The following is a 13,752-nucleotide window of genomic DNA, read 5'->3' as shown; positions in this document are numbered from 1 at the left end:
GTCAGCCCTGGACAGCTGGGCAGCCTCCATCTGCGGCTTGCCTGTGCCTCTGGCATCAGTTGGGCAGCCGCCATCTGAGGCTTGCCTGCACTTTGAGCCGGCCCTGGGCAGCTGTGCAGCCGCCATCCGAGGCTTGCCTGTTCCTTGGGCCAGCCTTGGGTGTTTGGGGGGCTGAGGGGACTGAAGGACTCCGGAGGCAGGCGTGTGGCTGGACCTGCCTGGGGGCGGGCCTGGCCATGCCGGGCCTGCCACCCCAGCAGGGGTGAGGCAACTGGGTGCCGCCATTTTGTGGCTGTGGGCGCCGCCATCTTTGAGGATGTGGCAGTCAGCATATTTCCTCCTTATTGGCTGTGGGTGCCACCATCTTTGTGAGGTTGTCATGGTCAATTAGCATATTCCCTCTTTATTAGATAGGATGTGTTTTGCATCATCTTCTGGCTAGATATAGTAATCTTTATTTCAGATCCTTGCTTTCCATGACCTTGAGTACTTCATGCCATTTCCTTCTGTCCTGTAGAGTTTCTGATGAGAAATCAAATGACAGCCTTATGGGAGCTTTTTTGTAGGTAACAATTTGCTTTTCTCTTGCTGCCTTTAAAATTCTCTCTTTGTCTTTAATTTTTGGTGTTTTAATTAATGATGTGTCTGGGGGGTGCTTTTTTGGGTTCTTCTTGCTTGGGACTCTCTGTGCCTCCTGTACTTGTGTGACTTTTTCCTTCACCAGGTTTTGGGAAGTTTTGTGCCATTATTTCTTCAAATAGTTCTCTATCCCTTGCCCCATTTCTTCCCCTTCTGGCACAACTACTGTGTGAATATTGTTAAGTTTCATGTTGTCCCACAGCTCCCTCATGCTGTCCTCCATTTTTTAGGTTTTTTTTTTCTTTTTAGTTCTTTGAGTGATTTTTTTCTACCTTGTCTTCTAATTCACTGATCCAATCTTCAGCTTCCCCTAACCTGTGTGTATTCCTTCCAATGTGTTTTTTATTAGTGCTATGCCATTCTTTATTTCCGACTGTTCTTTTTTCATAGTTACTATATCTTTTCTTGTACTGTTGAGCATCTTTTCTATCATTATTCTGAACTCTATATCAGATAAATTTCTTATGGCATTTCATTTATCCTTCTGGAGAATTCTCTTGTTCTTTCATTTTTTTTTTTTTTTTGTCTCCTCATTTTGGCTGCCTGTTTGGGGTTGTGACTCTATGTTAGGTAGACCTGCTATGCCTCTCAAAGTCTAGTGCAGGACAGTGTCAAACACTGTTTCTTAAAATTAGATCAGGCAGACTCAAAACCTCCAGGGACCACCTCTGCCTACAGACTGATTAGATTCATCCTTGAGTAGCCCTCAGGCAATTGTCCAAAAGTGCAGCATGAATTTTTCCATCAGGGTGGGGCAATTGCTTCTGCCTGGAGGCTAATTGTTATTCTCAATTTTTAAATGGGCCTCAGAAACTCCACACCATGGGGCAAGGTGTTTTCCAATAGAGTGGGTCAAATCTCTTCCCCCCAGGCAAAAGTGCTTGTTTAGCAAATGTCTGCCTGAGAAAGATGACCTCTGCAGAGTGAGGGAATGACTCAGCACATGAAATCAGTGTGTCTGCCTTCTGAGTTCTAACCCCAGAGCCTCCAGCCCTGTCTTCTGCTCAGACAGCTCCAGTCCATTCTGCCCTTCCTCTGCCAGAGCACAAGGTGAGTGGCTGCACATGAAATATTTTGTATTGGCTGTCTAAGAGGGTGCCTGCATTTTCAGAGTTCTTTCCCTGGCAGTCAATAATCCTCCTGCTTTTCTCAGCCAGATGTTATGTGGGCACCTTTTTCAGTTCTGGTGCTCTCTGCTGGGGGGCCCAGTTTGGCGATTAGATCCCAGAGTTCTCAATGGCTGAGCTATCTCTCTAAAACTTCAGCTGCTGTCTGTGGGAGCTCAGCCAGCCCTTTTGTGCCTCTGCCCTTCCTACCAGTTTCTATGCGGTCTCCACTTTCTGTCCTTAGTTGTCAGGTTTCTTTCCAGCTAGTCTTCAGTTGATTATTCAGGATGTTTTTTAGTTGTAATTCCAGTTTGGTCCTGAGAGCATGTCTGTATATTATCCACTTACTCTATCACCATTGATAATTCCCTCAGTGTCCTGTAGTTTTCTGAGTACAGGTCTTTTACCTTCTTGGTTATGTTTATTCCTAGGTATCTTATTTGTTTTATTGAAATGGTAAATGGGATTGTTTGTTTAGTTTCTTTTTCTGAGAGTTCATTATTCATGTATGAAAATGCCATAGATTTTTCAGATGTTAATTTAGTATCTTACTACTTTTCTGAATTCATTTATTAAATCTATTAGGGTTTTTTTTTTTGTTTAGTTTTTTTGATGGCGCCTTTAGGGTTGTCTATATACAATACCATGTTACCTGTGAATAATGACTGTTTTACTTCCTCCTTTTCAATTATGATTTTTTACTTTTTCTTGTCTGATCACTGTGGCTAGGACTTCCAGTACTATGTTGAATAGGAGTGGTGAAAGTGGGCAAGCCTCTCTTGTTCCTGTTCTTAGGTTAAACACTTTTAGTTTTGCCCATTGAGTATGATGTTGGTTCTAGGTTTGTCATATATGGCCTTTATTATGTTGAGGTATGATCCCTTTATTCCCACTTTGCTGAGAGTTTTTATCAAAAAATGGGTGTTGGATTTTATAGAATGCTTTTTCTGCATTTATTGGTATGATCATGTGATTTTTATCCTTAATTTTATTTATGTGATATGTCACATTTATTGATTTGTGAATATTGTACCAGCCTTGCATCCCTGGAATAAATTCCATTTGGTCATGGAGTATTATCTTTTCCATGTATTGCTGGATCTAATTTTGCTAATGTTTTGTTAAGAATTTTAGCATCTATGTTCATCAGAGTTATGGGCCTGTAATTTTTTCTCTTTTTAGTGTCTTTGTCTAGTTTTGGAATTATGATAATGTGGCCCCATAAAAATAGATTGGATGTCTTCTTTACTCTTCATTTTTTTAGAATAGTTTGAGGAGGATAAATGTTAGTTCTTCTTTGAATGTTTAGTAAAACTTCCTTGTCAAGCCACCTAGTCTAGGACTTTTGTTTGCTTGGAATTATTTTATTACTGCTTCAATTTCATTAGTAGTTATCAGTCTATTCAGGTTTTCTGATTCTTCCTTGTTGACTTTTGTAAGATTGTATATATCTAGGAATTTGTCCACTTCACCCAGATTGTCCAATTTATTGACATATACTTGCTCATAGTATTTTCTTACAATCCTTTATATTCAGTTGTTGCTTCACCTCTTTCATTTCTGATTTTATATATGAGGGTCCTCTCTGTTTCTTGATGAGTCTGGCAAAAGGTTCATAAATCTTGTGTATCTTTTCAAAGAATCAGCTCTTAGTTTCATTGATCTTTTCTATTGTTTTAAGTACCTATGTCATTTATTTCCTCTCTGATCTTTATTATTTCCTTTCTTGTACTTACTCTGGGCATTTCTTATTGTTCTCTTTGTAGTGCTTGTAATTATAGGGTTAGATAGCTTATTAGAGATTTTTCTTGTTTCTTGAAGTTGGACTGTAATACTATGAACTTCCCTCTCACTACTGCTTTCACTTTGTTCTATATATTTGGTGTAGTTTTATGTTCATTATAATTTGTTTTCAGGAAGTTTTTTATTTCTTCCTTTATCTCATTGGTAACCTATTATCCTATATAATAAAAGCCCAACGACCAAAATGGTGGAGTGACCAGAATGACCAGAGACCAGAACCACCATGGCCCCTTGCCCTGGCTGGCCCCACCACCCAGGAAGCAGTTAGGAGCAATCAGGCAGCAGGCAGAGGTGGTTAGGGGTGATCAGGCAGGCAGACAAGTGGTTAGGGGGCAATGTGGCAGGCAGACGAATGGTTAGGGGCGATGAGGCAGGCAGGTGAGTGGTTAGGGGGCAATGTGGCAGGCAGGCGAGTGGTTAGGGGCGATGAGGCAGGCAGGTGAGTGGTTAGGGGCAATGAGGCAGGCAGGCAGAGGCGGTTAGAGGCAATCAGGCAGGTGAGTGGTTAGGGGTGATCAGGCAGGCAGGCAAGCAGTTAGGAGCCAGCAGTCCCAGATTGCGAGAGGGTGAAGGCCAGGCTGAGGCACCCCCCACTCCCCTGTGCATGAATTTCATGCACTGGGCCTCTAGTTGTTTAATAACATGCTATTTAGCCTCCATGTGTTTGAATATGTTTGAGTGTTTTTATTTAGTTGATTTCTAGTTTCATGCCATTGTGATCCAAAAAGAGAAATGATATGATTTCAATCTTCTTGAACTTGTAGAGAGACTTATTTTGTATCCTAACATATGGTCTATCTTTGTGAATGCCCATGTGCACTTCAGAAAAATGTATATTCTATAGTTTTGGGGTGAAATGTTCTATAAATGTCAGTTAAATCCATCTGATCTTGTGTGTCATTTAAAGCTGCTATTTTCTTGTTGCTTGTACCTTGCTTTTTAAAACATTAATAACTTGCTATAGCTGTATAGCATTTCATTTTGATGGCATACTTTGTAATTTATCTACTCAATAGGCACTTATGCAATTCTTGCTGTCACAGGAATGCAAGTAGTGAATATCTTCTGCAGGTGTGTGCAAAGTCTGCAGCAAAAATTGTAGGCATTAAATTAAAGAGCCAGAGTATTAGTAAATTTTTGTTAGGTATTTCCAAATTTTCTTAGACGAGAGTGTTTCCAGTGTACAGTTAAAATAAACTTGTATAACAATACCAATTTCCTCATAATGCCACCTACATAGTTTATCATAGAATGTTTTAATCCTTAATGGTTTTTGTAATCACCATTTACCTCTATATTTAGTAATCATGCTTTATAGTTGCTGGGTATTGTATTTGGGCTAAGTGTAGATTATTTTTCATGACTTGAATATTGTAGGGGAAATTTTCAGTGCAAGAAATAATACTGGGGCTAAAATATTTGTATGATATTTCCAACAGTCTATTATTGGAAATTTTCAATAATCAGTGACATTTCTCTATAGCCAAAACTTTGGAAATGGGCCTGTAATACTTAGTGATGAGATTTGATGAGTCTTGATAAAGGTTCATCAATTATTGTGGCCTGGCCCAGTAGCTCAGTTGGTTGGAGCATCATCCTGTAAATAAAAGGTTGCAGGTTTGATTCCCAGTCAGAGTACATACCTAGGTTTCAGGTTTGATCCCCAGTTAGGGAGCGTATGGAGACAACCATATCCTCGGGTGAGGATTAAAAAAAAGTTATTGTGTAGGAGACTACATTAAACTAAAAAGCTTTTGCACAGCTAAAGAAACCATCAACAAAACAAAAAGACGACTTACTGAATAGGAGAAAAGATTTATTGTGCATAACTTAATGTTTTTAAACAGACTCCTTTCACAAGCATGAATAGGTTCTCTTCAAGCTTTTAAATTTGTTTTTAAACCAAAATAAATTGACCTAAGTGAAGTAAAAGTGAGGAAAGAAATTATACTTGTTGCAGACCCCATTTTCAAAATGCTGATCCCTTCAGTAGAAGTTAAAGATTATCTCTTCACATCCCACTTTCCTCACATTCCAACTGAAAGGAATGTGAGGAAAGTGGGATGTGAAGAGATAATTTTTTACCTTGCATATCAGTAATTTCTGAGCTTAGCATGTTTATTGCTCAATTTGACATTGTCTAGGAATATAATTGTTTGATTTTATAGCAGTTCTAAGAATATTTTGCTGTACTGTCAACAGAAATACATTACTTTAGGAATTAGGCACTAAACATGTCTAGAATTGGCTTAAGATATTTGGAAAACTTTCAATATCCAGTTTTAAAATGTCTTTCAGGTGATTTGTACTAATAAGCACTCAGAAATACTGATGTAATAAAACGAATGGAAGCAACAAGTAGATATCCTGAATGGATAGAATGTGAGAGTCTGTTTATGGGTCGGGTACTTTGTGTTGAAATTAGATTGACCCTATGTGTACAGAGGGCCTTGCCTTTTAAAACCAAATAACTGAGACCTTTCAGTATCAATGAAAAGTTAGAACAGGAAATTAACTTACTCATATTTAGATCTTTTGTTAGTTTATATTTTGTAAAAAGTCGCATGCCTTATATTTTGTGAGGTCAAAATTCTAGAATAGTTTTCTGCTTAATCCAACTTAATCATCTTGCTTATCCAAAATAATGTGGCATGACTTTATTACTATTCCAGTTTGCTACTACAGAAGGATTAGGGCTTATTAAAATAAAATGATGGAGTTGTGACCTTTACAAAGTAATATGTATGTAATACCTCAGAGCCAAATCTGGATTTAAAAAATAAGAAATAATTGTGAATGAAACAAAACCTGCAAATTACGTTTTGGGGGAGGGGAAGGGGTGTTCCGCCATAGAGCTTTTGGGCTACACATGTACTGAAATTTGTGGGCGTTATAAAGCCTGTCTCCTCCAAATCCATATGCCTGAAAAGACCACCATTAAATTTCCTCAACAAATAGCCTTGGTCATTCTACTTTCTAGAACTTTGCTATCCAGTGTGGTAACTAGTGGTCATATATTTCTAACTTTAAATTAATTTAAATAAAATAAAAACACAATTCTTTTGTTGCAGTGGCTAGTGGCTACCATATTTTGACAGCTCAAATAGAGAAGGTTTCTATCATTGCACAAAGTTCTTTTGTACAGCATTGCTCTGGATTGGGAGTGGGGATGGCAGTAGGGAGAGCCTTGATTCTTGGCTAGCTTCACAAATTGTTCTTAGATGTAAGTGAGGGAAGCTAAAACTTGGTACTTAGTTCCTGAAAAGATAATGTGTTCATTACATGTTGCTTCTCTTACTCTTGTTACTGCTTTTTTGATGATTTGAAGTCACTGGACTTTGAAACAGCTTCATTGCCAACAAAGAAATATATACTTGCCGTATAAAGGTTCTCAGCTTTTCTTTTCCATTGTTATTTTCTTCCCACAGCTGCTGGGCATGCTGTGTGCATGCATCGTATTGTGCAGAAGGAGTAGAGATCCAGCTTATGAGCTCCTCATCACTGGCGGAACCTATGCATAGTAGAAAACTCAAGCCTGAGCTTTTTAGTCTTGTTCTAATTTGGAAGGTGAATTGAGCAGGTCTACTGCTGTTGGCCTCCACAGTTCATTTAGTTTAAGCACACATGTCAGACAGAGCAGCTTGGTTCTTCATGTGCCCACTTACTTTCCTTCCCATTTAAGACTTCCTTTTCCCCTGTTCTAATGGACTCTTCACATCCCTAAGTTTTTAAGTAAAGTGGTAAATGTTCTAATTTCAGAGCCATTTGCAAGTTGTGTCGTGTGGTAGAATTAAAGGAGGACGTGGACTGCTTCTGTTTCCTCCCAGCAGCAATGGGACTGCTGCTGAAGTACCACTGGGTCCTTGGGGTACCACCATGGACAGCTCTTGGCCAGACGTTTTTTGGGGGAAGGAGGAGTTAACACCAGGTGGTGCCCCTCATCAGTGTCCTTTTAAAAACTATATACCATAGTCCAATATGACAGCAGCTATACAAAATGGCTAAAATAGATTTTAGTATTATACAATGTACACCTTAGTTCATCTTCAAAATCAGATTGATCTTTGAAACTAGAGGTTTTTAATTAAAGCTGGCTTTATAGGAGGAGTATAATGTAATGTATGCACTACTGTTTTAAAACAATTAGAGTGTGTGTGTTTGTATGATTGAGCCCATTCATTGTAAGTCTAATTTTGTTAGAAATAATGTACCATGTAGACTAGCAAAATAGTATGTAGATGTGATCTCAGTTGTAAATATAAAAATCTAATTCAATAAACTCTGTATTATCCCTTAACATGTAGTTTTTAATTATTTGGGGGCATTTCAATGATTTATATGTTGGTGCCATCTACAGTTCATCATGATTTGTATGTGTTTTAATTGTATCTCTTGCCAAATTCTGAAGGTCTTGATATTCCAAATGCACAGATGCTTTTCAGTTCCTTATATCTCACAAATATGGAGAATCTACTTGTGCATGTGCTGGGGGTACAATGATTATGCTGTCCTTGCCTTCGAGGTATGTGGAGTCCTAATATAGTAGACATACACAGAAGCAGGTAATTTTCATACAATACAGTGTTTGTAGTGACAAAAGAATGGAAACCTAAAGGAGGTGCCTAGAGAAGTCAGGGCAACTTCCTAGAGAAGAGGCCCAAGCTCAGAAGCTGGATAGGCTTTGTGGGAGGTGGTACCAGGAGTGTGCAGTGGGATGGAATGCATAGGGAGCTACCAGTAGCTCATTGTGCCTGGATTTTAAAATGCAAGACTGGAAAAGGAAGTTGAAGTGGCAAAGGCTGGGTCCTCTAGAGTCTTACATGACATCCTATGGAGAGTCAGACTTTACCTATGGGTGGAGGCAGTCATGTGTGATATGAGTGGACCTGTTTTAGAGACCTCTGTGGCTGTGGCTGTGGTGGGGAGGACAGATTGGAGGGGATATGACTAGGCTTCAGTGAGGTGGATTGGATGGTTCAGGAGAGAGCTGAAGAGCATGGAGTAGGGCACTATTGGTGGAGCTAGTGAGGGGCTGCGATTACGGAATTTGAGGGAGAATGACAGAATTTTATTATTAGTTGGATGTGGGGGAGAGAGAAAGGAGTGGAAGGAAGGTGTATAGGATGAGTCCCTGGTTTCTGGTTCAGCCAGCTGAGAAAACAGTATTAGTCACAGAGGTAGGGAGCAAGAAAGGACCACATCTAGGGGCATGAGTTCAAATTCAGTTTGGACCTATCAGTTTTGAGATACTGAAATATCATGCAAGTTTGTCCTGCCTGAAAAATGGAGAAGATGTGAGAAAGGAGAGGAGAACAAACTAACTCCTGTTCACAGAGTGGAAGTTAAAACTTTCATGATTTCTGAGAACTATAGGAGATTTAATATGTTCCACTAACCCATCCCACCTCTTGCACAGTGGGTAAGAATGTTTTGCTTATCTTCATGATCTTTTACAGCCACCTTCTGCACCCAGCCCTGTTTCTCCCCCTCCCCCTTCCAGGTTTCATTATGTACCATTCCATGGCTACCCTCTCACAGGGTGGAGCTGAGGTGAGCAGTATTTGGACTATGATGTTGCTAGCCCTCAGTGATTTCTGCATGACAGAACTGAGGCTCTAGAGTTGGAAAGTGCTTTGGGAAAATGTGCCAATTGCTAGCTCACTCCTTGAACTTGTCCAAGAGACTAATTCCATACATCCCTCCTTTACTGATTCCTCTTTGCTTGCCTGGTGAGAGAGCAGCTTCCTCCATTGTGCTCTGAAAGTTACACCGAAATAGACCATGTTATCAGTGAAGCCAAAAAAGATGAGATGGTTACTTTGGGGCCTGTTAAACCATTCTAGTTTCTGCCAGCTTTAAGTTGTGCATAATTCCTAGCATAGTCCTGGAAATGTCTTTTTTCCATTGTCTGGGAACCACTGAATGGGAATCTGTCCATGTTGGCCAGTTCCATACAAATTCAACTTCTACCTGCTTAATGTCTCCAGAGTTTCTGCCATTCTACACAGAGCTAAGATTGGGAGTCTTTATTACCCTGACTCCCTGTCCCCCAGTGCTTATTCTTCAGAGGGTAGAAGAGCTACTTGCTGTGTCTGAATTTAATGATCGCGCTCTCCCACTGTGTCAGTGTTTCCTACCCTTGTCTGTACTTTGGAGTCATCTGGGAAACTGAGAACTGCAAATGTCTGGGTACTTCCAGAATGCAATGAAGGCTGAGAACCGTTGCTATATCATCCTGCTTTTTAAAAAAGTTAATTTTCTTTGGAAATAACTTTAAACTTACAGAAAAGTTGCAAGAATAAGAGTTGTGTATATAAAGCTTGAATTTCTTTTTCTTAGATTCACCCATTAACATTTGCCCCATTTGATTTTGTCATTTGTGATCTTACATGTGCTCTCAGTCTCTCTTTGCACATATCTCATGGTGCTTTATCCCTACTATTTGAGTGGGTATTTCCTAAAAATAGTCCCTAATAACTATGGTATAGTTATCAAATTTAGTACATTTAACACTGATACAATACTTTACCCTTCCTATGCCAATTGACATCATAAAGTCCTTTATAGCATTTTTTTTGCCTTTACTTCTGGATTAGTTGTCATGTCTCTTTGTTCTTCTTTAGTCTGGAGCATTTCCATAGTTTTGTCCCTTATGACATAGACCAATGATTTTCAACCTCTTTCATCTCATAGCACACATAAACTAATTACTAAAATTCTGCGGCACAACAAAAAATATACTATATTCTTTGCTGTTCTGACCAAAAAAATAGGTATAATTTGGATTCATTCATACCAGATGGCTATTGTTGTATTGGCTGTTGTCATTTTTTAAAAAAATATATTTTATTGATTTTGCACAGAGAGGAAGAGAGAGGGATAGAGAGTCAGAAACATCGATGATAGAGAAACATCGATCAGCTGCCTCCTGCACAACCCCCACTGGGGATGCGCCCGCAACCAAGGCACATGCCCTTGACCGGAATCGAACCTGGGACCCTTCAGTCCGCAGACCGACGCTCTATCCACTGAGCCAAACCGGTTTCGGCGGCTGTTGTCATTTTTTATTTGACAATTAAGGGAAGAGAGGTCAATGCCCCTGACTAATAGGTATTGCATATTTTAAAAATTCTTGTAGCATAGCAATTAAAAATAGCTGAGGTAGACATTTGGGGAAAACATAGTCCCTTCTTTTAAATAAAATGTATTTGGGGATTATCTCCTCTAATTGGATTAGATTAGGATTTGCATTCCAGGTGGCTGGAATACTACCTGAGTCCCATCCTCTTGGGGCAGGCATCAGTCACATCAGGAGGTTACAGTATCATCTGCCCTTCATGGTGCTGTTAATTTAGATCACCTTGGTATATCAGTGAGGGGAAAATCTAAAATAATAAAAGCATAATATGCTAATTAGACCAGACATCCTTCCAGACGACCTTCCAGTTGAAGCCGGGGCGGCGGGGGCCGAGGCAGAGGTGGCAGAGGCCCCAGGCCACAGCGGCAGGCTGGGGGCAAGGCAGAGGCAACAGAGGCCCCCAGGCTGCGACGGCGGGTGGAGGCTGAGCCCCTTGCACGAATTTCGTGCATCGGGCCTCTAGTATTAATATAAGTATACTAGAGGCCCAATGCACGAAATTCGTGCATGGGGGGGTGTCCCTCTGTGCAGCCTGCACCCTCTCCAATCTGGGACCCCTTGAGGGAGGTCTGACTGCCTGTTTAAGCCCGCTCCTGGCTCCCAACCACTCGCCTGCCTGCCTGCCTGATTGCCCTTAACCGCTTCTGCCTGCCAGCCTGATCACCCTCTAACCACTCCCCTGCCAGCCTGATTGATGCCTAACTGCTCCCCTGCCAGCCTGTTTGCCCCTAACTGCCCTCCCCTGCAGGCCTGGGTCCCCTCCAACTGTCCTCCCCTCCTGGCCTGGTCACCCACAACTGCCCTCCCTTGCCAGCCATCTTGTGGCAGCCATCTTGTGTCCAGATGGGGGTGGCCATCTTTGACCACATGGGGGCAGCCATCTTGTGTGTTGGAGTGATGGTCAATTTGCATATTACTCTTTTATTAGGTAGGGTTGTTAACTGCATAAAGATTGGTTAACTACTAAAAAGGGTAAAAAAAAGATAGATAGATAGATAGATAGAGAACTCTAAAGCAGCTTAGAAAACAGCAACCACCCTGAGGGTCAAGGGAAGAGAGGGTTAGTAAGGAACTTGAATGGAAACTCAAAGAAATGGCATGGAACATGCCTGCCCTGTGCTGCAGAATAATTCACTGGAAGTGCCTGCCACTGAGCTGCAGGAGTAGAGAGCCCTGCTGTGGAGAAAACTGCAGAAACCCATGCCAGACCAAGACACAAATGGTCTCCTCTAACCTGCCATCCCACCAGAGGTCCCTGTTGGCCAGCTTGCAAAAGAGAAATGGAGTTTGCAGGGTCCTGGCTTTGTTCAGTGTAGCAAGGAAGGGAAAGGAAGTGTGAATTTGGAGCTAGGAGGCAACAAATTAATACTTGGCACACCTGGTCATAGTGTTTTCTGCTTCCTCCATGGATAGTTACTATTTTCTCCCAGCTCATAAGCAATCTCTGGAGACATACTTTAAGATCATATAAATATCCTGTTCCTTACCAAACATCTGATATTTAGCAGATATTACTGGCCTCATTCAAACTTTACCAAGATAATTGCTGTTTTAGATTCCATCTTTAGTATGATGATTGCAAAACACCATTTTCCTCTTTTATCAGTCTGTCCTCCCTCTCTTCTCACACAGTGATATATTTTTATGTATCTACTGGAGGCCCGGTGCATGAAATTCATGCATGGGGCGGGGGAAGAGGGTCCCCTAAGCCCAGCCTGCACTCTGTCCAATCCGGGATCCCTTGGGGGATGTCCGACGGCCGGTTTAGGCCTAAACCGGCCGTCAGACATCCCTCTCACAATCTGGGACCACTGGCTCCTAACTGCTCACCTGCCTGCCTGCCTGATCGTCCCTAACCACTTCTGCTTGCCAGCCTGATCACCCCTAACCTTCTCTGCCTGCCTGCCTGGTTGCCCCCAACAACCCCCCTGTGAACCTAGTCGCCCCTCACTGCCCCCTCTGCCAGCCTAATCACCCTGTATCCCGTGCTGCCTGGTCACCCCCAACTGCACCTCCCCGCTGACCTATTCACCCCCAACTGCCCCCCTTTGCCAGCCTGATTGCCCATAATTGCCACCCCCTGCCAGCCTGGTCACCCCCAACTGCTCCCCCTGCCATTCTGGTCATCCCTTACTGCCCCGTCTGCTGCCTGGTCACCCCCAACTGTCCCCCTCTGCCGGCCTGGTTGCCCCTAACTGACCCCCCCTGCCAGCCTGGTCACCCCCAACTGCTGCCCCTGCTGACCTAGTCTCCCCTTACTGCCCCCCCCCCCCGCCAGCCTAATCACCCCCAACTGCCTCCCCTGCCAGCCTGTTTGTTCCCAACTGCACCCACCGACAGCCTGGTACCCAATAGTGCCCTCCTGCCAGCCTGGTCGACCCCAACTGCCCCCCTCTGTCAGCCTGGTTGCCCCTCCCTGCCCCACCTTGCAGCCTAATCGCCCCCAACTACACACCCTGCTGGCCTGGTTGCCCCCAACTGCACCACCCCCGCCAGCCTGGTCATCTCTAACTGCCCCCCTGCTGGTCCGGTCACCCCTTAGTGCCCTCTCTGCCATCCTGGTTGTCCCCAACTGCCCCCCCCAACCGGCCTGGTTGGCCCTAACTGCCCCGCCCTGCAGGCCTGGTCACCCCCAACTGCTGCTCCTGCTAGCCTAGTCACCCCTCACTTCACCCCTGCCAGCCTAATCGCCCCCAAGCCCCCCCCCCCCGCTGGCCTATTTGCTCCCAACTGTACCCACTGCCAGCCTAGTCACCCCTTAGTGCCCCCCTGCTGGCCTGGTCGCCCCCAACTGCCCCTCTCTGCTGGCCTGATTGCCCCTAACTGCCCCCCCCAGCCGGCCTTGTTGCCCCCAACTACCCCCTGCCGGCCTAGTCACCCCTCACTGCCCCCTCTGCCAGCCTAATCGCCCCCACGCGCCCCCCCCCCCCCCCCGCTGGCCTATTTGCTCCCAACTGTACCCACTGCCAGCCTAGTCACCCCTTAGTGCCCCCCTGCTGGCCTGGTCGCCCCCAACTGCCCCTCTCTGCTGGCCTGATTGCCCCTAACTGCCCCCCCAAGCCGGCC

General features: G+C 43.3%; 1 protein-coding gene across 1 annotated transcript in view; it reads left to right on the top strand.

Annotated features, from left to right (window-relative positions):
• The window catches only part of TSPAN3 (tetraspanin 3), a 54,318-nt gene extending 46,473 nt beyond the window's left edge, over positions 1 to 7,845 (top strand). The window contains exon 7 of the mRNA XM_008160855.3: positions 6,977 to 7,845. Coding sequence (XP_008159077.1) covers positions 6,977 to 7,069 — 93 coding nt within the window. The 3' untranslated portion in view covers positions 7,070 to 7,845. The remainder of the gene's footprint in view (positions 1 to 6,976) is intronic.
• Positions 7,846 to 13,752: the final 5,907 nt, after the last annotated feature.

Source organism: Eptesicus fuscus, chromosome 5, assembly GCF_027574615.1.
Source record: "Eptesicus fuscus isolate TK198812 chromosome 5, DD_ASM_mEF_20220401, whole genome shotgun sequence".
In the NCBI taxonomy this organism is placed as follows: Eukaryota; Metazoa; Chordata; class Mammalia; order Chiroptera; family Vespertilionidae; genus Eptesicus; species Eptesicus fuscus.
The sequence above is the reverse complement of the archived record's forward strand: the minus strand, read 5'-3'. Positions and strand labels throughout refer to the sequence as shown.